This window comes from Geotrypetes seraphini, chromosome 1, assembly GCF_902459505.1.
Source record: "Geotrypetes seraphini chromosome 1, aGeoSer1.1, whole genome shotgun sequence".
NCBI lineage: Eukaryota > Metazoa > Chordata > Amphibia > Gymnophiona > Dermophiidae > Geotrypetes > Geotrypetes seraphini.
This window is the reverse complement of record NC_047084.1, coordinates 72,365,166-72,388,430: the sequence shown is the minus strand read 5'-3', so window position 1 is coordinate 72,388,430 and position 23,265 is coordinate 72,365,166. Positions and strand designations below refer to the sequence as shown.

Below are 23,265 nucleotides of genomic sequence, written 5' to 3'. Positions count from 1 at the left end.
ATTTACCTCACCGGCCCACAGTAGAAACCTCTATTGCAGCTTTATGCAAGGCGCCCAAAGTTTTCTTGTATTTTTTAGTTCAATTTATTTTTTGAAATTTTGAGAAATACAAGAAATATGAACATGGAAATATATTCAATCAGGATTATCATGAGAGATACAGCAAAACAGGAACAATGCAATCAGGTCATAAAAAGAGATTTAATTGACATTTTGTTAATAAGACCCATTGTTAAAAACACCTCAATCTCAGTCAAAGATGAATCAAACTATCGTCCGATTGCCACTCTTCCATTTCTTGCAAAACTCACAGAAAAAGTAGTACAGTATTTGACCAGATCTCAGATTTTATTGGCAAAACAAACATATTCTAGCTGAACCAAACTAGTTTAAAGCACATCATTCAACAGAAGTGCTAAGGGAAAAGGAGTTTAGCTATAATGTCATAGTAGGCTGAGATAAAAGAGTGGTAGCTCAATGGTTAAAAGCACTGCTTTCACTGAGCCCCAAACCCATATTCCCAAGTGTGCTTGAATGCATGTGAGGTGGAGCTCCATTTTTCTCACACACTAATTTTCATTCTAAGCACTGTACTAATGCATATATGACTGTAAGTAATCTGTTCCGTTTAGGCGTCATACCGGAAAAGTGGTATTTTTTTTGCCCTTACCGATCAGCGTCATTTGTGCTGCAATTCTTTAATACATAGTTGATATTTGTTTTCTACTTGAAAACCTTCCAAATCTTTAGGCATTCCTTTGCTTAAACTTATTTGAGTTCATCCTGATATGATCGCTAATGAGCATAGACAGCTCAGTCAAGTATGATATGGAAGGGTGGTGAGATGGACCTAAGTAGAAGCAGCTCTATGTGTTAGGAGCCTGTGCTCCTAACATCCAGAGGTTGTGAGTTCTACACCCAGCACATCTTTTAATTGTGGCATACTACTTTGAAGGTGCAGATTGATGAGGTCACAATGAGGTCAGTTTTGTGCAACTGAAGACCTCCATTTTGCAATGAGGGAAGCTGAATGTTAAGGTGTGTATCTGTTTATTCTCTTTTTAAGTGCTGATAATGTGTGCTGTTTTTTCTTTGCTTTCAAAAGAGAGCCAATTGCAGTGCTATTTGTTGAGAAAAAAAGGGGGGTTGTAAAAGCCATGTGTAAATTATATTATTGTTTGAGCAGAAATGTGGTTTGTTATCCATGCAATATAATGTGTTCCATTGTTATGGTGTCATTATATTTATTAGGACAGAGAAAAGATGAAAATTACCTATTCAAACTCACTATTGGATTTATTGATGAAAAAACACAGCGGACGTCTGCCTCACGTCTAACAAAGAGCCGCAATTACGATAGTTGAAACGGCATTGAAATCTAAGTTAGACCAGGGTTTCTTACGTCTACATAATACACGATATTTAGACGCAGTTGCTCGCTCTGGTAGCGCTCATCTAGCGTCCCCATTTGGCATGCCCATGGAACGCCCACGTCCAGAGCTGGAGACGGGACTAATCTTTCTATAGACGTCAGTCCGTCAACTACCTCATAGGGACGTCTATGTGTCGTTAATTTCCCAATTAACATTAATTAAGACCCTTAACTCCGTAATTATTCACTTACATCGGACGTCCAAAGCATGCCTAAGTTAAACGCAGTAATAGAGAATTTACCCCTGAATGCCAAGAGTGGACACGTAGCCAGACCTTGAATTTCAAGGATGTCAGAGTACAAGGTATGGGGCACAAAATGTTGCCCACCCCCTTGTGATTCCCACGTATTTGAGCTGCTGACCGTCGCCAACCCCACCAGCAAAAGTGCTGCTCCCATCTACAATAGCTGCCACCTATATGCCGGGCCTTCTCCCCCCACCAGCACATATTTGGTGCATGTGAACCCAAGCTTGTGTGGAAGGGCCCCACCCCTGCTCAGGCTCCGTGTAGGAAACGCTGAGCATGCTTGGTAGGGGAAGGCCCAGTGCAATGGCAGCAGTGATTGAGTGTGCAGAGACTCCAGCTGATACAAAATATTTCTGCTAAGCTTATTTTCGGCAAGAGTAAATTCGATCTTGCGACTTCATCGCTCAAAGAATTGCATTGGCTTCCAATATATCTTAGAATCCATTTTAAATGCATTTGTATCGCATTTTAAATCCTATTTGGTATTTTCATTACTCTGGTTCCTTTAGACTGGAATGTGCATAGATCCCATCTCGCCAGAAGTTCTCAAAAATTTAAACTTATATTCCATTCCCTTAGGAGTAAAAATAGATCTATTAGGAGACTCAGCAACTCTTTCGCTTTCAAACTGACAGAGTTTTGGAATAATTTACCGCTTGCATTAAGAAAGTTTAGGACCCTTTGTTTCATTCCGGAAAGCTCTGAAGACTTTCTTGTTTACTAAGCATTTTGGATACTAACCATTTTCTTTTAATTTAGATTTCCTCTTGGGAATCCGTATACCGAGGGATCTGGCAACACTCTATTCACTTAATGTTCAACCACTGCTTACCCAAACCACACAACGGTTGCAGGCATGGAGATCCTACCCACTGACACTAATGGGCAGGATTGCGTTATACAACATGATGATGATTCCACAGTGGCTGTATGTTCTACAAACTTTGCCCATTTATTTACTACACAAACATATCCGGCTTCATCATCGTGCATTGTCTCAATATTTATGGAGAGGCAGGAGATCCCGAATCCCCCTAGGCAATTTAACTTTGCCTATCTCTCAAGGGGGTCTGGGTCTCTTGCACTTGGGGAGGTTTAATGAGGCTTGTTTATTGCGGCACTTGAATGACTGGTTTTGTGGGACATCTCACTTCTCAGCCACGAGGGTGGAGTGTTTGGCACATGCTCCCTATCATTTTAGTTATATGTTACATGTCAAATGCCTTCCTAAACGGGACGCTGATTATGGGGATGTGTTTCTCCTCCCCCTGCGTAGACTTTGGAGGAACCTCTGCCGGCGATTAGCCGTTCGACCTAATGTGACTCCATATCTACCGGTGGCTGGTAATGGAGATTTTCTCCCAGGTATGGATATGGGCGCCCAGACCTGGTGGAGCGGGAGGGGTCTATTTTATTTATTCCATGTACTGCAATCTAATGGACAATTACAATCTTTTCAAATGTTATGTGATTCATCCGTACTAACACCGGCGGATTGGTTCCAATACAGGCAGCTCCATCATTATGTCAATACCTTGTCAGAAGCGGCCTTATCTGACACTATCCGAGAACAACTATCAGAAGCCATCTGCCTAACGGCACAAGAACCTGTACCACTACGATTCCACCACAGATTTTTACAAGAATTGGCTGGAGAATTGGACTATGCTTTATTGGCCTCGAGATGGACACAAGATTTGCAGATTACTATTTCAGTGGACATACTGAAACGGAGCTTTTCAATGGGCATGAAACTTCAGCTGTCAGTAGCAGAAAAGGAACGATACTACAAGTTCCTAGTCCGGGCATATTTTGCTCCTGTTCGGGCATTTCGGGCACGTATCAGTCCTACTGATTGTTGTTTGAAGTGTATGGTCCCGAGAGCCTCTTTGGGTCATATGTTCTGGCACTGTCCGGGCATACAGGCCTACTGGAAACGTATCTGCCTACATGTACAATCTATCTGGAAATGCACTTGGATACCTACCAATACGTATTTATTCACGTTAAAACTTACTATGAAGCCCATTCGTCCAGGTGCAGCGGCGTTTGCCAGAAAGGCCATCTTCGTGGGACTTAAAACTATACTTCAATGCTGGTTGTCACCACATACACCAACAGTTTCCCACTGGCGCACGCAAATGATCCAGTTGGCAGGTTATGAGCGATTATCCATTGCAGACATGAACTCTAAGGCTGGTGTTTTGTACCTACGCTGTTGGATACCATTCTGTTCTACACTGGCACCGGTTGTACGCAGTAGATTGTTGAATTGACCTAACTGTTAGAGGCTGTTCCCACGGGGGGTGGGAAGGTGGGGGGGGGAGTTTGAAGGGGGTTGGCAGGGGTTGGGGGTTGGTGGGGGGACCTATTGGGTACAGTTGTGATGTTTAGGTAAACTGCTTGATGATCTGGCTGATCTTGTCTCTATGTACATGTAAAACCTAATAAAACTGTTTTAAACATAATTTAGATTTCCTGTTTTTGTTTTTTGTATCATGTTTTCTTTACTGTTAACCGAGTCAAGCTCCATTTGGGTTGATGATCTGGTCTATAAAACAAATGTTTAGTTTAGTTTAGAGTGGAGGAGCAGGTCCACTGGTGAGGCACGGGGCCCCCTACCAGCTAGGGGTTCCAAACACAATTTGGTGGGCCCAGGTCTTCAAGACCGCCCTGGGGGCTATGCCCTGAAATATCAGCAAAAAAATATTCTTGAAATCAATTTGCATACACTGTGTTCTTGGTATGCAAATTTATCTCATGACTATTTATTGTGGATATCCTGAAACCTGATTGGCTGGAATTCACCGAGGACAGGTTTGGGAACCCCTGAGGTATGGCATTGCAGGGGGGAAAAAACCTGGCAGAAAGAATGACACTACTCATACTTCAGAAATTGAATATGTTTACTCCACATATCTGACAAAGAAGGCAACAAAGCAGCAACCAAAGAGTGACACAGCAGAGGCAAATACCACAATTACTGACACACTCCCGGCAGCAGTTACCAGGAAACCAAGACCCCCACCAACAATAATCTGGGCCAACTGAATCATGCAGGTTAGAGCAGCACAGTCTATTCCCTTCCCACGGCTATCTTCTTTGTTCTTATCATTCAGCAGTTTCTGAAACAAAACACAATATTTAATTGATTGCCAAAGAAATACACCTTCACATTTTATACATATACTTTGCCTCCACATGCCTAGAAATAGGAAAATACAGAGATGGATTCATGTGCTCTGGGAATCTTATAGTATATATAATTTATCTTTTTTATTCAATTTTCATGAAAAGAATTCAATAAGCTCAAAATCAGAACAAACCCCTCCCCCCAAAGATTTACGAGTCCCCTCCCCCTCCACTTTATATTTTTGTAATTTTTACTGTTCCAAGCTATTCTAAGTATAAAGGGTGCATAGGAGGGGCCAGCATTCTTAACAGACAGGCCACAAGTGGAGCACCCTAGTGGGCACTGCAATGAACTTCACATACAAGGTCCCAGATACAAATCTCACCATTACATTGTATATTGATTCCCCCACCCCCAACCTCTCCCAAAATCTGTTGTACCTAATTGTACACCACAACAATAGCCTTTATGCTTGCAAGTGCCACCTATATGTCAGTACAGCAGGTTTTAGGTGAGTTTTGCAGGGATTACACTAGTTAGAGTTGGATGTGGGTCTGGGTCTCCTTCTCTGAAGTCCACTGCACTGACCACCAAGTTACTCTAAAGACCTGCTTGCTGCTTTAATATAGGATTGACCATAATATCTGAAGCTGAAAAGGCTGCTATATACTGTTTCATTCATGTCTTTGGGATGGGAGGGGGGTCAGTGATCACGGTGGGGGGGGGGAGGGGGAGGGGTAAGGGGGGTAAGGGGGCATGCCTTCATGCCTCCAGTAGTCATTGGGTTAGTATGACCACATTTTTGGCACTTATTCATTATTGAAACAGGTCTAGCCTCAAATGTCCAAGTTTTACCCTGCCAATTTTCTGCCATATCCCATTATTAGAAACAGACATAGAAAGATAAAGGCAGATAAAGGCCAAATGGCCCATCCAGACTGCCCATCTGCAGCATCCGCTATCTCCTTTTCTCCCTAAGAGATCCCTCATGCCTGTCCCACACTTTCTTGAATTCAAACAGTCTGAATTCTCTGCTGAAAATTGTCCAAATCATAAGTTCATCCTAAGTCCACCCAAAACATGCCCCTTTGAGATTTAGATGCACTTCAGACAAACAGCATAGAAAACCATCTAAAAAATTGTTTTGAAAATGGCAATTTGGACATTGTAGCAAATAAAATGTCCAAATGCCATTTTTTGGACATTTTTTTTCTTTTGAAAATAAGCCACATAGTCATTAAAAATTGAGCTCTATGAGGTTCATTATTGAAAAACTAAAACATTCATAAAGCCACATGTCAGTACTTGAGCATCCTAATCGCTGGGACATCCAAGTGCCAATAAAACCCTTTTCCTGGCCATCTAGTGAGACGTTTCTTCTGCTTTGCGTCTAGAGTTCCAGGGGGCATGTGGGGAAGCATTTTGGGAATGATTAACTTGGAAGTCACGCGGTGATAATCAAACCTTTTTCAAGACATAAAAACATAAGAATTGCCATACTGGAACAAACAAAGGTCCATCAAGCCCAGTATCCTGTTCCTAAGAATGGCCACCCAAATACTGTCATAAAACTAATAACCAGTCACAAAAAATTTGATCATGTTACTACATTACTTAAATCAGCCCATTGGCTACTGATTTGGTATTGCGAAATTGTAATATCATAACTCTTCACTGTTCCTGTAACTTACTCCTATCCTGAAATGTAATTCTACTGGAATGTCCCAGATATTTTCTATATTGTAATCCGCCTAGAACCGCAAGGCACAGGCGGAATAGAAATCCGTAATGTAATGTAATATAAAATCATTTTATTAGTTTTTAAAATTTGTTCTACTGATATCCCTCTTTTCCTTAGTAATTTTTTGACTACTTACACACCTTCCTGAATACAGGTTAATTTAGTGAGTAAAAAGTTTTTGGACTTTTAAGGAAAGTAAGATCAGCTAGAAAATATTTTGATATTTCAGCATTTTCACTAGTGGTCCAGTCATTAATTCTTTCACAATTGGATTACTGTAATATAGTTTATCTTGGGTGTACTACAAGACTCCTAAAGAGATTACAAACTTCAAAATACTGCAGTTAGAGTTATATTCTCGATTCCCAAATATGAAAGGATTACACCTTATTTTGTTCAATTACATTGGTTACCAATTTCTGCTAGGATAACTTATTGGTTTTTAATATTTTACATGGCCTAGCTCCTTCTTATTTGCTGGATTTAGTTTCCTTAATGGTTGGTAGACAAGGTCATATACAACAAAATCAATTTTGTTTACAATTTCTCTCTGTACGGAGAAACTGGAATACGAGGATAGACTTATAACACTAGGATTGTTCTCCCTTGAGAAGAGGAGACTGCGTGGGGATATGATCGAGACCTTCAAAATACTGAAAGGAATCGACAAAATAGAGCAGAGAAGATTATTTACATTGTCCAATTTGACACGGACTAGAGGACATGTAATGAAGCTGAGGGGGGACAGGTTCAGGACTAATGTCAGGAAGTTCTGCTTTACTCAGAGAGTGGTTGACACCTGGAATGCTCTCCCAGAGGAGATTATGACAGAATCGACCATCCTAGGCTTCAAGAGCAAACTAGATGCATATCTCCTTAAGAGAGGCATATAAGGATTTGATGGACTATAAATTACGCCAGGTGTACACCTGGCAGGGCCTCCGCGTGTGCGGATCGCCGGACTTGATGGACCGAAGGTCTGATCCGGAGAAGGCAGTTCTTATGTTCTTATGTTCTTATTACAAAATAACATACACTTTAGATAAACTAATCCATGAATATCCCCCCTGTTGTTTTTACCATCCATGTTCTTCTGTCCTTTCAGCATTGTAGTTCTTTCCCCTTTCGCTCCTGATTTGTGCGTTTGTCCAAATTTTTTGTTTACGTCTGTCAATATATGTTGCATGTACTACCCCCATTCTAAAGTAATTGTATATCGCTTAGAAATTTGATAAGCGATTAAAACAAATTTAAAATAAACTTGAAAACTTGAAACTTGTAGTATGTAGATGTTTAGAGCAGTATTGTTCATACTACTTTTGTATATATTCTTTCCTAAAAGACACTTGGTTGTGCTTTGAACATAAGAACATAAGAATAGCCTTACTGGGTCAGACCAATGGTCCATCAAGCCCAGTAGCCCATTCTCACGGTGGCCAATCCAGGTCACTAGTACCTGGCCAAAACCCAACAAGTATCAACATTCCATGTTATCGATCCAGGGCAAGCAGAGGCTTATCTAGAAATTTAACTCACCTCTTCTTCTCTGTGGTACTCTGCAATGAGGTTGTAAGGCACAGTGTACAGAGTGCTGGACATCACACCAAACAGAGAACATAATGCCAATGTGGAATAGACATTGGGAAACAGCCCAATCAGTCCTGTGCCCAATCCAAAAAGAAGGTATCCACTGAAATAAAGTCCTTTCAATCCAGTGTAAGGTAACAAGACTTTCTGCAAGTCTGTGGAAGAAAACATAGGTCAACAATGCAAAGAAAGCTCTAAAGAAACACATATTAGGAAAATGTGTTCTTTCAATAATCACATTTAATAATATTAATATCCTTAGAAATAATTCAATTGGGCATAAAGTCACTCAGAGTTAGAACTTAGAAAAATTTGAAGGTGCAGTCTCCAGAATAGTACACAATATTCTAAATGAGGTCTCACCAGAGTCTTATACATTACCTCCTTTTTCCTACTGGCCATTCTTCCCCCTATGTACCCAAGCATACATCACCTTTTCAACCTGTTTGGCCACCTTAAGATCAGCACATATTATCACACCAAAGTCCCAAAAGTTCTTCACCCCTAAACTGTACTGTTCTCACAGTTTTTTTTTTGCAGCCCAAATGCATCACCTCGCATTTCTTTAGCATTAAATCTTAGCTTCCAAATTCAGGACCATTCTTCAAGTTTCGCTGGGTCCTTGCTCATGTTATCCACACCATCAGGGGATGGTGCACTGCACTGTTACAGTTTTTTGGGTCTCTCCACATCTGGGTAAGTAGAACCAATGTTTCAGCCATAATGCTGTGGCTTTCTTCAGAGTATGCTGTGGATCATTTAACCTGATTAGCTGGGACTTGAAATGGCCGAGGCAGGAAACTTTGCAGGAGAGTCCGATGGAAGTCTGTTGGTTAAAACTTTGAATTTTAAAGATGTTGTTCCTGTATAGCTCTGTTATGTGCTCACTTAGGCTTCCATGGCTGGTGTCATGATGGTGCAGTTTTTTGTGTCTCGCCTCATCTGGGTAGGTAGAACCAACATTTTAACCATCATACTGTTGTTTTCTTCAGGGTTTGCTGTGAAATCTGCAGTTTGTCTTTATATATAGTGGATCCTCAAACCTGATTGGTAAGATCCAGAAAACTTCAACAATCATGATGCCAGTCACAGAAGCCTAAGAGAACACATAACCCAGTTTTATGAGGAGAACGTCTTTAAAATTTAAATGTTTGATCAACGGACTTTCCTGCCAAATTCAAATTTGTTACTGGCAGACTCTCCTGCCATGTTTCAAATTCATAACCAAAGGACTTTCCTGCTAGAGAGCTGCGTGGGAATGGGGCTGACAGGAATCCCATGGGGTACCCCCTGGTCTGCAGGGATCAAATTTATTTAAAAATGTATTATACTACCTCCGGAGTTGTGATGATCCTGAGGGTATGGAAGCATCTCTAAGACATCCATGTAGTGCCTCCTTTTCCCTGCCTTTCAGCCACACTTGCTGCTTGCTTCACAAAGCCATGAACAGTGGTTCCTACACAGTGGCCATGGCTGATCCGGAAGCCTTTCCTTTGATGTCAGCTCTGACATCAAAGGGAAAGCTTCCATGTCAGCCACGGGCAGCGTGTAGGAGCCACTACCCACGGCTTTGTGAAGAAGCAAGTGTGACTGGAAAACAGGAATGAGGCCTACTTGGACAATTCTAACACACACCCGCGGGAGGGGGAGAGCACTGGGACAAGGAAGGGAGAGAGGGGGCATGAACTTGGGACAAAGAAGGGAGGGAAGGAGTGTGTTGGGACACAGAAGGAAGGGAAGGGAGGGGGCATGAATTTGGGACAAAGATTGGTGAGGTAACAGTGGGACAGATGGAAAGGGGTACAAGAGGGAGGCATGTTGGGCATGATGGTGGAGGGAATGGAGGGAGAGATGTAGCATCCACAATGGTGGGATAAAGGTGGTAGAGCGTTCACCTCATTGGCTTAAAAATCCTCCTTAAACTAAAAGGACACTGCACTAGTTTGAAATGTAATAAATGTACTGGGTGATAGATGAAAAAAACACCTTATCAGACTTAACTTGAATGATCGGTACACCTACCACCTTTATTCCACCATTGTGGTGGTGGGAGGGCCCTTGTCTGAGGCTTTTTTTCCTCCATTTAGAACGGATGTTTATACCTGCACTTTGATTTCTATACACTCTCAGACAGTGTACATCTGACCTTTGTGGAAGTGTTATTTTATTATAGTTGTTTTCTTACAATATCCGAGTTGTCCATCTCTCTCTCTCTCCACTCCCTGTGCAGCAAGAGAAGGAATGAGAGAAATAGAGATGGTGGACAGTGAGAGAGAGGGAGACATGTTTCACATGGGAGTGGAGGAGAGAGGAAGAAATGCTGTGCAAGGGTGGAGAGGGAAAAAAGAGGGAGATTGATCCAAGACAGAAGAGAGTAAGGATGCTGTACAATGGGAAGGAAGGAAGAGAGAAATGCTGGACAATGGTAGGAGTAACCTGTGGACAGCAACCGCTTAAAGAAAAATTTGCAGAAGACAAGAAAGCAGAAAAAAAGAGAAGCTGGAACAAACTTGATGAAAAATAAATCTCCTGGTTAAAAAAGGACTTTATTGAGTGAAATATGCTATTTTTGGGAAATGTACATAAGAACATAAGAATTGCCACTGCTGGGTCAGACCAGTGGTCTATCATGCCCAGCAATCCGCTCAAAGACCAGTGCCCTATTTGAGTCTAGCCTTACCTGCGTACATTCTGGTTCAGCAGGAACTTGTCTAACCTTGTCTTGAATCCCTGTAGAGGATGTCTTTGTATTGTATTCAACAGAAAAGGAAATGCATTTCTGGTTTTATTTCTCCAGTGTTGAAGTACTTGCTGGCCCTTGCTGTAGCTGGTGGGGATCCCTAAGCACCACTAGCTGAGGACCTCCTCCAACGGTGGCAAGAACTCGCTTCTTCCAAGCATATCAGTCACTGACAACATACTTGAACCACTAAGGTGCCAACATCTGTGGCTTAGAGACGTTGCTGCTGCCTACCAAGCATGGTAAAAGAGATTTTTAGACACCTTCAGAGGAAGTCTTATTCGTCCTATTAGTAGCACTTCACCTTTTATATCCATATTTTGAATGTCTTCTATTAAATTTCTGTCCAGTTCTTCCATCTGTGGAGGACTGTATGTTACACCAATGTAAATATATTTTCTATTCCCTCTTTCCAGTTTAACCCACAGTGCCTCTTCCTTACCCTGCAGATCCTACAATTGTGTGGTTTTAGTATGATATTTAACATATAATGCTACTCCCCCTCCTTTTCTTCCTATCTTGTCTTACCTGAACAAATTATAGCCCAGTATAACTATATTCCATGAACCATATCTCCGTGAACCATGTCTCTATGATCACCACTAAATTCCAACTCAGCTTCTTTTATCATAGCCCCTAGATCCAGAACTTTGTTTCCCATACTTTGAGCATTAGTATATATTACTTTCCAGATGTTGCCCCTTTTTCTCATTTATGTAAAGAAATGTAGTGATTTGCTTACCTGATGGCTTATACTTACCTAGGGGCTTTGATCACCCTGCCCCAACAATTCTAGTGGAAAGTTCTCTTCAGTACCCAGTCTGCTGCTGAAGATATTTTTCACTTCTTTGATAAATAAGAACATAAGTATAGCTTTACTGGGTCAGACCAAAGGTCCATCAAGCTCAGTAACCCGTTCTCATGGAGGCTAATCCAGGTCACTAGTACCTGACCAAAACCCAAAGAGTAGCAACATTCCCTGCTACCGATACAGGGCAAGCAGTGGCTTGCCCCATGTCTTTCTCAATAGCAGACCATGGACTAGTGAGTTGCACAGGGACAGAAATCCCACCCGTCCCTGACCGTCACTGCCCATCTCCCCTAAAAGTTACCTGTCCCCATAAAAGGCAGCAATTACTTCAGAGAGTTTTGATTTTTATTTTAAGCCTTAGTTTATTTAAACCAATAATAAAATACAATCATTTTTTTAACACCCCCTCCTTTTTTTAATACCTCCCTCCTCTCTATAAAAAATTATTTTTTGTAATAATCCATCTGCTGCACCGATTCCAATGGGTAGAATCAGAGATTACAAATCTCACACTGCTTGGGGTTGTAAGTGCTAAAACAAACCTGGCTATAAAGCCTCCGGCCTTAAACTGGATAACTTGGCATCTCTATTACAACTTTCTTTTCCATCCCTTCCCCTTCAGCAGGCTCACAGTTACTATCTTAATCCAGGCCAACCAAAGAAGTTGATCTACTCCTGGGTTTTCCCATGGCATCTGATTTTTACCATGCATGCCAGGGAGGCAAAATCAGGTCTTTTTAAGCGCCTGACTCCTGCCGAGCACCTTTACCACTTTGCCCGGTAAAGGACCTATTTTACCCCATTATGAGCTGCTAAGGGGAGGGGGGAGAAGACGGTCAGTCTGAGATCTATGTGACAACCGCTGCTGTCCTGTAATGGAAGCAGCATTCCAACACTTCCCCTGCATGGAACTCACCTGGCCGAGAATGCCAGGGCTGCGAAGAGACATAAAAGCAAGCAGCGTTCCAGTCTGGAGCTCAACACGTAGGCAATAAGCTCAGCACAGGCACACATTGGTTATGCTGCAGCACAATGGGCCAATCACAAACAACCTTAGAACTCTGAGTTCGTTTGTGATTGGCCTGTTGTGCTGCAGCTGAACCAATGTGTGCCTGTGCTGAGCTTACAGCCTATGTGATGAGCTCCATCATATCTACGTGACATGCTGCTGATTCGTCGGGACTCAGACGGAGCTCAGCGCTGCGCTGGACTGGAAATAAGGTAGGCCTCGAGTCGGGAAGATAGGAACCCTAGTTCCATCCCCATGGGAGTCCTTCCAGGAAATTGTCCAAGCTCTTCTTAAAATCAGCTACGCTATCTGCTCTTACCACAACCTCTGGAAATGCATTCCAGAGCTTAACTTTTCTCTGAGTGAAAAACTATCCTCCTCTTGGTTTTAAAAGTATTTCCCTGTAACTTTATCGAGTGTCCCCTAGTCTTTATAATTTTTGACGGAGTGAAAAATCGATCCACTTGTACTGGTTCTACTCCACTCAGGATTTTGTAGACTTCAATCATATCTCCCCTCAGCCGTCTCTTTTTCAAGCTGAAGAGCCCTAACCGTTTTAGTCTTTCCTCATACGAGAGGAGTTCTATCCCCTTTATCAACTTGGATGCTCTTCTTTGAACCTTTTCTAGTGCCGCTATATGTTTCTTGAGATAAGGAGACCAGAATTGAATGCAATACTCCAGGTGAGGTCGCACCATGGAGCGATACAGAGGCATTATAACATTCTTAGTCTTGTTAACCATCCCTTTTTTTTTTATAATTCCTAGCATCTTGTTTGCTTTTTTGGCCGCCGCCACATATTGCCCCCCCCCCCCCCACCAATAACGTTGAACTTGGCCTATGTTAATTGAGAATTGTCTATGTAGACTTCATCATATATATAAAGTAAAAATTTACCCCTAAGTGCTAAAGCTGGTGCTATTATATTTATTAAAAATTGTTATATTGCATATTCCAGCACAGGATTTAGAAAATTGTCAAAGGAATTTTGCATCAGGAGCTTTTACAAATTATCAAAGAGATCTATAAGGCATACATATCTGATAGAACTGATCCAAGAGAACTTTTTTTTTTAAACCATTTAAGTTACTGGACTGAAGCGTTATTATCTCTATGATCTATGGGGCTCATAATCGAAAGAGAAAAACGTCCAAAAACTGGCCTAAGTAGGCACTTGGAGGAACATTTCCCAAATATGTCCAAGTGTCGATAATAAAAATGGGTTTTGGACGTATTTCTAAATGATGTAGGCCTTAATGGTACCGCTGAACGACCAAAGCTAAACGGGGCTTTTCGGGAGGAGTGTCGAGGGTGGGACGTTAGACTTAGTCATACAGCATGTAGAACCGAAAGTTATACAGCCCAGGATCGATGAAACTTGGATGCTGTGACTTAGACCATTTAAAACATGGTCTAAGTTAGAGAATGACACGGTGGCGGTTTACCCGCGGCTACCGCGTTTAGCTGCGGGTAACCCGCCAAAAACGGGGAATGAAAATTAGCAGCCTCTGCGGGGACGGGGACAAGGCCATCACTGCCCCGTGGAGCAGTGAATGGTCTTGTCACCACAGTGAGGCATAAAGGATCGTGCGGTCCCCGCAGCCCCCACCCACCCACCCGCATGCCGGCTCGATCGTTTAATCAGCTTCCTCTCTCCACCTCACCTTAGTTTGCCGGCTTTCTTTTTCGGCGACCGGAACGCTTTCAAAAGAGCCGCACACGCGCGGCTGCTCAGTATTCAATCTTCTGCTCTGACCCAACCGGAAACAGGAAGTTGCAGCAGAGCAGAAGATTGAACTTTGAGCAGCCGCGCGTGCGTGGCTCTTTGAAAGCGTGCCGGTCGCCGAAAAAGAAAACCGGCAAACTAAGGAGAGCTGGACAGCAGTAGCGTACCAAGGGGGGGGGGGGCGGGAGGGGCGAAAAAGGTAATGGTGCCAGGCCTTGGAGCACCGAGGCAGACCGCTTCTCCCCCCTCCCAGCCGAACCCCCGCTGACCCTCCTATCTCTCCCCCCCTAAGTGAACCTTTCCGACCCTCCCAGTGAAAGCAGCAAACCTCCCTCCAGTAGCGTCGGCTTTCTCCTCCCTCTGCCGCATTACTGATGACATCATCAGTGACACGGCAGAGGGAGGAGAAAGCCGGGAAGGAGGTTTGCTGCTCTCGCTGGGAGGGTCGGAAAGGTTCACAGGGGGGGAAACAGGAGGGTCAGCGGGGGTTCGGCTGGGAGGGGGGAGAAGCGGTCTGCCTCGGTGCTCCATTACCTTCTTCGGGCAGCAGCAGCATTTACAATTTGCTGCTGTTGCCGGCTTCAGGCCTTGTTCTCTGCCGGGTCCTGCCTACTTCCTGTTTTCATGAAGTCAGAACCCGACAGAGAGGAAGGCCTGATGCGGCCAACAACAGTGAATTGTGAATGCTGCTGCTGCCCGATGAAGTTCAGGACATCGGAGAAGGAGCAGGGAGAAATCGGCTGCTGGCTTGAGGGTGAGGGTAGGGAAAGAATCGTGGAAGTGGAGAAATTGGCACGATGGCTTTGTGGGGGCTAGGGGGAGAGGGAAAGAAAGGAAAAAATAAAGAGGGGGCGGCCAGGGGGGAGAGAGAAAGAAAGGCAGAAATAAAGAGGGGTCAGGGGGAGAGAGAAAGAAAGGCAGAAAGAAAGAGGGGGACCAAGGGGAGAGAGAAAGAAAGGCAGAAATAAAGAGGGGGTCAAGAGGGAGAGAAAGAAAGGCAGAAAGAAAGAGGAGGGCCTGGGGGAGAGAGAAATAAAGAGGGAGGCCAGGGGGAGAGAGAAAGAAAGGCAGAAATAAAGAGGGGGCCAGGGGGAGAGAGAAAGAAAGGCAGAAATAAAGAGGGGAGCCAGGGGGAGAGAGAAAGAAAGAGGGGGGGGGGCAGGAGAAGAAAGAAGAAGGACCAGAGACTCATGAAATCACCAGACAAAAAGGTAGGAAAAATGATTTTATTTTCAACTTAGTGATCAAAATGTGTCCGTTTTGAGAATTTATATCTGCTGTCTATATTTTGCACTATGGCCCCCTTTTACTAAAACGCAATAGCGGTTTTTAGCGCAGGGAGCCTATGAGCGTCGAGAGCAGCGTGGGGCATTCAGCGCAGCTCCCTGCGCTAAAAAACGCTATCGCAGTTTAGTAAAAAGGGAGGGGGAATATTTGTCTATTTTTGTATAGTTGTTACTGAGGTGACATTGCATAAAGTCATCTGCCTTGACCTCTTTGAAAACCCACGGAATATAAATGATAATTAACATTTTCTCTGCGTACAGCGTGCTTTGTGTTTTTAAAATTTTATTGTTGGTAGATCATTTTGACTTGGCCACAAAGGTAAGGGGGAGGGAGGGAGGGGAGCTGCTGAAAGACATCTAGTAATCCTTGCAGGCTTGACTGTGCAGGGAATTATTTTTGTAAAATCATGTTTTGTTATGTGACTGGCATTATCTAGACTTTAATTTCTATGAATGAATAGAATGAAAATGATATAAAATTACTTGCTTGCGGGGACCGCGTGTTCCGGCTCACACAAGGAAGGAGGGGGTGAAAGGGAAAAAGTTTCTCTTCCTTGGAAATAGATTCTGAAGTGACCTCATCAAAGAAGACCAGCACCAAATGTACAAGAAATCCCTTAAACAATGTCAAAAGAGCCCAAAATAGAAAACTGCTACTGCCTTGAGACTCCATTATTGAAGGAATCAACTTGAAATCACAGAAGAGACAGGAAAAGGTTAAATGTCTCATGGAATCCTCAGGTACAAAACACAAACCAAATTGTGAATGAAATCAGAGCAGACAGTAAGAATTATAAAATTGATGTCATTATCCATCTGGAAAAAAAGGCGTACTAGAAATAATGCCTCAGCAATACAATTTTCAGAAGTTCTATTTGCTCATGGTAAGGGAGAAGAGAGACTACTAGTGATGGTGGGGGGACTGATAGAAGATATGAAAGAAGGGTGGTAGAAAGGACAGATGGTAAAGGAGGGAGGGAAGGGTAGTGGTGGAAAGGAATAGAACAGAGGGTAGAGAGGAACAGACCCTGAAAGGAAATGTGGAAGGCAGAGTGGGGAGAAGACGCTGGAAGGGAAGAAGACAGATGCCAGACTATGGGGGAGCGGAGGGAAGAAGATGGGTGCTAGACGGTGACGGGGCGGTGAATGGGATGGCAGTGGCGGTGATGGGGCGGTGAAAGGAATGGCGGTGATGGTGACGGGGCGGTGAAGGGAACGGCGGTGACGGGGCGGTGCAGAGGATGGTGGGCCGGGGACGGTGCAGTGATGGGGACAGATTTTTTTCCCGTGTCATTCTCTAGTCTAAGTCACAAAAACCCACCAGATAAGCACTGCAAACACATAAAACAGACCCCTTCACACTACCCCAGTGATCACCGACACCCCCCCCACCCCCATAAAAATATTAATCACACCTTTAAAATTCAGCTTCCAGACCATCATCACCTGGCTACCTGGCAAGGAAAGCCTAGTTGTCCAGCACAGAGGCGGCTTAAGTCATCTTGGGGATGGATTAGGGAGAGAGATGTCGGACTACTGGGAAGAGGGAAGGAAGGAGAGAGATGTCAGACCATGGAAAAGGGCAGGGAAGGAGAGAAAGATGCCAGACCATGGTAGAGGAGAGAGATAGGAAGGGAGGTAAGACATGGAAAAGTAGATTTTGAGAAGAAAGCAAAAAAAAAAAAGGAAGAAAGTTGAATGTTGAAAGTTAATGGCAAAGATGGATGCAGGGCAGAAAGTGAAGGAGAAAAAAAAAGTCAATGGATATGAAGGCCCTGGAACAAAGGCGGTGCTTGGGCAGGGGGTACTTGGTTGATATTTGTTAGACTTAAGGGGTACATGGCTTAAAGGAGTTGAGAAATACTGATCTAGAACAATGAAGATGGCTAATGACTAGAGAAAGGAATTGATGTCACTGAAAGCACAGTTACTTAACAGGTGTTATCTGGAGACAGCAGGTAGATAGAGAGGAGGACCCATGCCCATAAGCCCCTGTAATCACTGCATTGATACTTAAACATGTGCACTCCCCTATACACCCCCAAAACCTTTTGTACGGGCATATAAGTGGCTCCTGCAGCCATAAGGGCTATTAGGGTGATAGGTGGGTCTAGGGGATTCTGGAGGTGGTTTGGGGGGCTCACCGTGACCCTTAAGGGAGCTGTAGTGAGGAGAAGACATGGCACCCTTTTTGTGAAATTCACAGCAGTGCCCTTTAAGGTACCCCACTATTTAGGTGGCATGTCTGGGTGTTCAGTCCATCACTTTGAAGACCCCTCCCACGTCCAACAGGGCTTGTTCTAGGCGTTTTGGACTTGGACAAAAAGTTGGACAAAAATGTGGTATAAAGATGGACGCTTTAGCGACTTAGACGATCAGATCGGTAGGACGCATAGTTAGACGATTTCAAAATAAAAAAAATTTTGGACGTATTTTTCGAAAATGTGTCCTAGGCCGTTTTGTACTTTGGACAACTTGTGACTTAGACGAAAACGGAATTAGACGTCCCTTTCGATTATGCCCCTCTATGTGAATTGCATATTTAATTTCACATTTGAAACAATAAACCTTTATTCTATATATTCTTAGATGTTATATTAAAGCAATTCAGTAGCGATAAAATAAAAGAGAAATGGCATTTCTCTGTAATACTTACAAGAATACACAGATGAGGAGATTGCGTTAATGCACATCCCCCAACATCCTATCTCTACTCCTCTTTCATATGTAAGGAATGATATAGAATTATGCTCTGCATATGGATTGCCGTGGTATACTATCTGAAAAATAACAAAAGGGAGAACAAAAATCAAAGAAATAAATTTGAATCAATGAATTAGGCTTGTATGTTATAAAGGTTCCAGGATTCAGAAGCTCATCTAGTGCTTATTCACTAGTGCACTTGCTATATATACTCCTTCACTTTCCCAGAAAGTACATAATGATTTTTATTTATTTATTTTTTGGGGAAGAGAGTGTGGTGCGCACATGCTCTTCAACCTACCCTACTGCTACTAATCATTTCTCCAACCTTACTACATGGACACATTAAATGCAGATCTTTCTCTGTCCCTGGTGGGCCTTGTACCTGGGGCAATGGGACAATTGGGGGGGGGGGGGTGTTGCTTGACCTGCTCAGTATCACAGGGAGCTACAGTGGGACTTGAATCCAGGATCAAGGCCACTACAATAATCATTAGGCTACTCTGTTCCCCTCTACCTAGGTACAGTCCTATCTCTCCTTCTCCATGTCCCACTGAAGTAAAATCCTCTCTCTGCTCTTGCCCAGTCCTCTCATTTTCCTTCTTTACCCCTCAGTCCAGCACAGTCCTAAAAGGGAAATCCATAGGCCATTACTGAGATGGCTTGAGGAAATCCACTGCTTATTCCTAGGATAAGCAGCATAAAATCTGTTGTACTACTTGGGATCTAGCTAGGTATTTGGCACCTGGGCTGGCCACTGTTGAAAACAGGGTGCTGGGCTTGATGGACTTTCGGTCTGTCCCAGTATAGCAATTCTTATGTTCCTATGCGAGTCAAGTATAGAATAATCAAGCCATTGTGACATAACTGATGAGTCTGTCTCTTAGGCATTGGTGGAATGAGACATTATGACATCACAATCTCAGCTCTTCTGTTAAGAAGTCTGAGCCCCACGCTCTAAAAAGTTCACAAAGGCACATTATTTGGCCACTGATTAAAAATGAGATGTCTAGGGGTATTGTGAGAAGATTGAATTCATGGTACACATTATTGAGAGAGGCACCTTAGATTCAATACCCCCCCCCCCCCGAGGAAGGGGGTTGAAACACCTATGTCAGATTAAGGCGTCGGGAGTTTGAAAACATCAATGTTGATAGTGACAATGTCTACCTGGTTCAGATAAGTGTTGCCTTTCAACCATAATGAGTAATTTGAATATCAACCACAATGAGTCAGCTTGGAAAAGAGACGGCTGAGGGGAGATAATGATTGAAGTCTACAAAATCCTGAGTTGAGTAGAATGGGTACAAGTGGATCGATTTTTCACTCCGTCAAAAATTACAAAGACTAGGGGACACATCAGACTGCACCATCAAGTAATTTATGAAGGATTTTTGTTAGGAAATATATTTATAGGCACCATTTTTAATTAATGAATTATTTAAATTAAATATTCACGTTCATAGGTAATATTATCAATTAATAAATTATTTAAAAATTAAAATTTCAAGTAGAAATTTAACCGGTAGGAGGTGGTGGGCATAAATGATTACAAGTGGCATACATGACGGGAACTTGAAATGATATACACATCATAAGAGGTTCTAAGGATTGACATCTGTATAGTTATGATAAGCCCACCCCAAGTTTTATTGCCCAAAGTAAAAATTAGAATGATACACAATAGAATTTTTATATAAATGATTCATGTGATGAGATATATAATGGTATTTGTCATCATAATGGTAAAAATGAATTAGAAATTGATAAGAACCTCTATACTTATCTGGTTACCCCATTCTTTACTATTTAATGTTTTACATTGGAGAGATGTTTTAAGGCTTTATTCTGTTATATATATATATTATATATATATATATATATATATATATATACTCTTTGGGTTTCTGCCAGGTACTTGGGACCTGGGTTAGCCACTGTTAGAAACAGGATGCTGGGCTTGATGGACCTTCAGTCCATCCCAGTATGGCAATTCTTATGTTCGTTCTTACCCCAAAACTCAGGTGTAGTTCTCTATCTTTTCATTCACTTTTCCACACACTCTTCCTCTTTCCTCATACTCACCTCATCCTCCCTCCTCCGTAGCTCTCTAATGTTTTTCCCCTTGCCCCCATACCCCCACAACAGAGATGGCTGATGACACCCATTGTGACCTGTCACACTGAAGCAGAATCGTACAACAGGGCACATTGCATCACAAGGTCCATAACTGAAAGAACCTTTGGAAATTAATAAACAAATTCAATTGACTTGATCATTCTGGGGAGGAACTGCTGTACAGGCCTAGAAAAGGTTTGCAAAATCTTGATGGGTAGAAGGCAATCTTTTCCAGAAAGAGAGCATCTGGCCACACACGACACTGAGGAGGAAGAACCCCCATCATCCCTTATAACAGAGATTCCAACTTCCCATTCTTCCAAACAACTGCTAGCCACCCCCTTACAGCCCTCCATCCTTCCTCCTTGACACACCACCCCCCTCTACTACACAGCCCTCCCCCATTTCCAACCTACAAGGGCCCTCCCTCCCGCCATCCACTGCACATCAAGCCCCTCCTTCCAGAACAACCACACATACCACCCTTTGAACTGGGCACATACAACATTAGCCACCTCTGTCTATCTTGTCCCCCGTCCCTTGTACCCCTCCTCCTGCATGCAGCTGGTGTTGCTAGTTGTGCACTGTCATTGGAGATGTTTTCTTCACTTATAGAGATCTATCTTACATTTCTACCCCCATAGAAAATAGGAAACACCAGTCTCTGGGAGCTACTCCCTGTAACACCAGGTATAGCCTTTGAAGGAGGTGTTGCAAATATAGGATTACTGGCTGAGCCACTTGGAGTCTCTGTCATTCCCTCATGGCTAGGTAGACACACTCTCTGTCTTGTTGCCATGCACATCTAGCTGTTGTTGGTGGTGATGTGCAAATATGGTTGTGGCAATGGGTGAAGATGTGGTAATGATGGTAGCATTAGCTGTTGAGGCTGGGATGATGTAACATGTGGGGTTGGCAATGAGGGCAGCAGTGAGTGCCTGGATGTCCTATCATAGTTCTTCCAAAATCACAGCTCTAATTTTGTTATTAAAACTTAAAATGCTATTAATAAATATATAATTTATAATTTAATTAGTAAAATGCTCAGACCCTCAACCAATCTGTTTAGTGATAACACCAAACTATGGCTGCCAGTGGGACCATCATCACATCTACTGGCAACCATAGTTTGGTGTTATCACTAAACAGATTGGTTGAGGGCAGGGCCGGATTTAGATGAAAAGAGGCCCTAGGCTATTCCACTTATGAGACCCTTTCACCTCCCATTTTTAAGTTTGTAAATTACATGAGAGATAATAAAATACATCATTACTGTGATATATATCAATATGTTAAATGAAACATGTTGTTATTGGTACTAACCTTTATAAAAAAAAATGTGACACGGATAATAAATAAAAAAAAATTGAGAACACTTATTTGGACATTTATTCTCAACACCATATATAGTACTTGTAACAATAACTAATCAAACATAACACACAAAATTGCCCTTCATATGTCCATAGTGTCCCCAGTGCGTCCTTCCTCACCTCACCCCCCTCCGATGCCCGCCTGCCTCCCATCCCCCTTCCATTGAACACCCCCCATGCCATCCTGCCTGCCTTCCATTAACCCCCCCCACCCCACTCCGATGCCAGCCTACCTGCCTCCCATCCCCCTTCCATTCAACCCCCCCTCCCCCCCGATGACAGTCTGGGCCGTCCTGTCCTGACGGATCCACATTTTGCCTCTCTCCCCGCGGGGCTGGGCTTTGCCCAGCTGTTTCCGGACTGACGTCTTTCCCTCCTCGATCCTCCTCCCAGGGCGAGAAAAAGAAAGGGAGAAGCCGAGTCGGCGCCCCGTTGTGGCTGGAGCCGGTTCCAATCCCGAAGCTAGAATTTCTCCTTATTTTCGGTTCAGTGTTTTAGTGTTCACTATTTTTAGAATAGTGTAATTTTAATTTTGCTAACAATTTGAATGTAGGCCCCTCTTGATCTTGAGGCCCTATGCTGAAGCCTAGTTAGCCTATAGGAAAATCCAGCCCTGGTTGAGGGTTTGAGCACTTTACTAATTAAATTATAAATTATATATTTATTAATAGTATTTTAAGTTTTAATAATAAAATTAGTGCTGTGATTTTGGAAGTGGTTTAACATCATCATCACAGACTAATAAATTGTAGCTCCTTAGACAATCTGACTATCATAGCTCTGACATATCCTGCCTGATTTCATTATCTGATACTGTGCTTCCTCTGCTCTCTTCTCTTGAAGATCCACTCTGCAGCGCATAATCTATCCTGCCTCTAGTCCTGGTGGCTCTACTCCTAGAGAATGACATGGGGACAAATTTTTCCCCGTCCCCGCAGGAACTCAATTTCTCCGTCCCATCTCCGTGCGTTTTGTCACTGTTCCTGTCTCTGCCCCACTCCTGTAAGCTCTGCCTTAACTGCACAAGCCTCAAATACTTATGATTTTTTAAAATGTTTGAGGTTTGTGCAGATGAGGATAAAGCTTGCAGGAATGGGCCAGGGGCAGGAAAAGAACTCTCTGGGATGGGATGGGAAAATGAGTTCCCTTGGGGACAGGGAAAAATGTGGCCCCATGTCATTCTCTATCTGCTCTATTCATTTCTGAGCACATTGCAATTTTCATGCATGATGGACTATATATGAAAGATTACACCAAAATGGTTGGATTTTTATTAATACTTTATAGCATGGCCATGGCATGCATAAAATATATGCAAAATACCAGCATTTAGTGTATTTCTGACTACAAGATTTTGC

At 42.9% G+C, this 23,265-nt stretch overlaps 1 protein-coding gene across 1 annotated transcript in view; it reads right to left on the bottom strand.

The window, feature by feature from the left end:
* Positions 1-4,586: 4,586 nt before the first annotated feature.
* The window catches only part of SLC45A2 (solute carrier family 45 member 2), a 77,650-nt gene continuing 58,971 nt past the window's right edge, over positions 4,587-23,265 (bottom strand). The window contains exons 5-7 of the mRNA XM_033957796.1: positions 18,370-18,493; positions 8,091-8,296; positions 4,587-4,805 (exon numbers count right to left, since the gene is read on the bottom strand). Coding sequence (XP_033813687.1) covers positions 4,587-4,805; positions 8,091-8,296; positions 18,370-18,493 — 549 coding nt within the window. The remainder of the gene's footprint in view (positions 4,806-8,090; positions 8,297-18,369; positions 18,494-23,265) is intronic.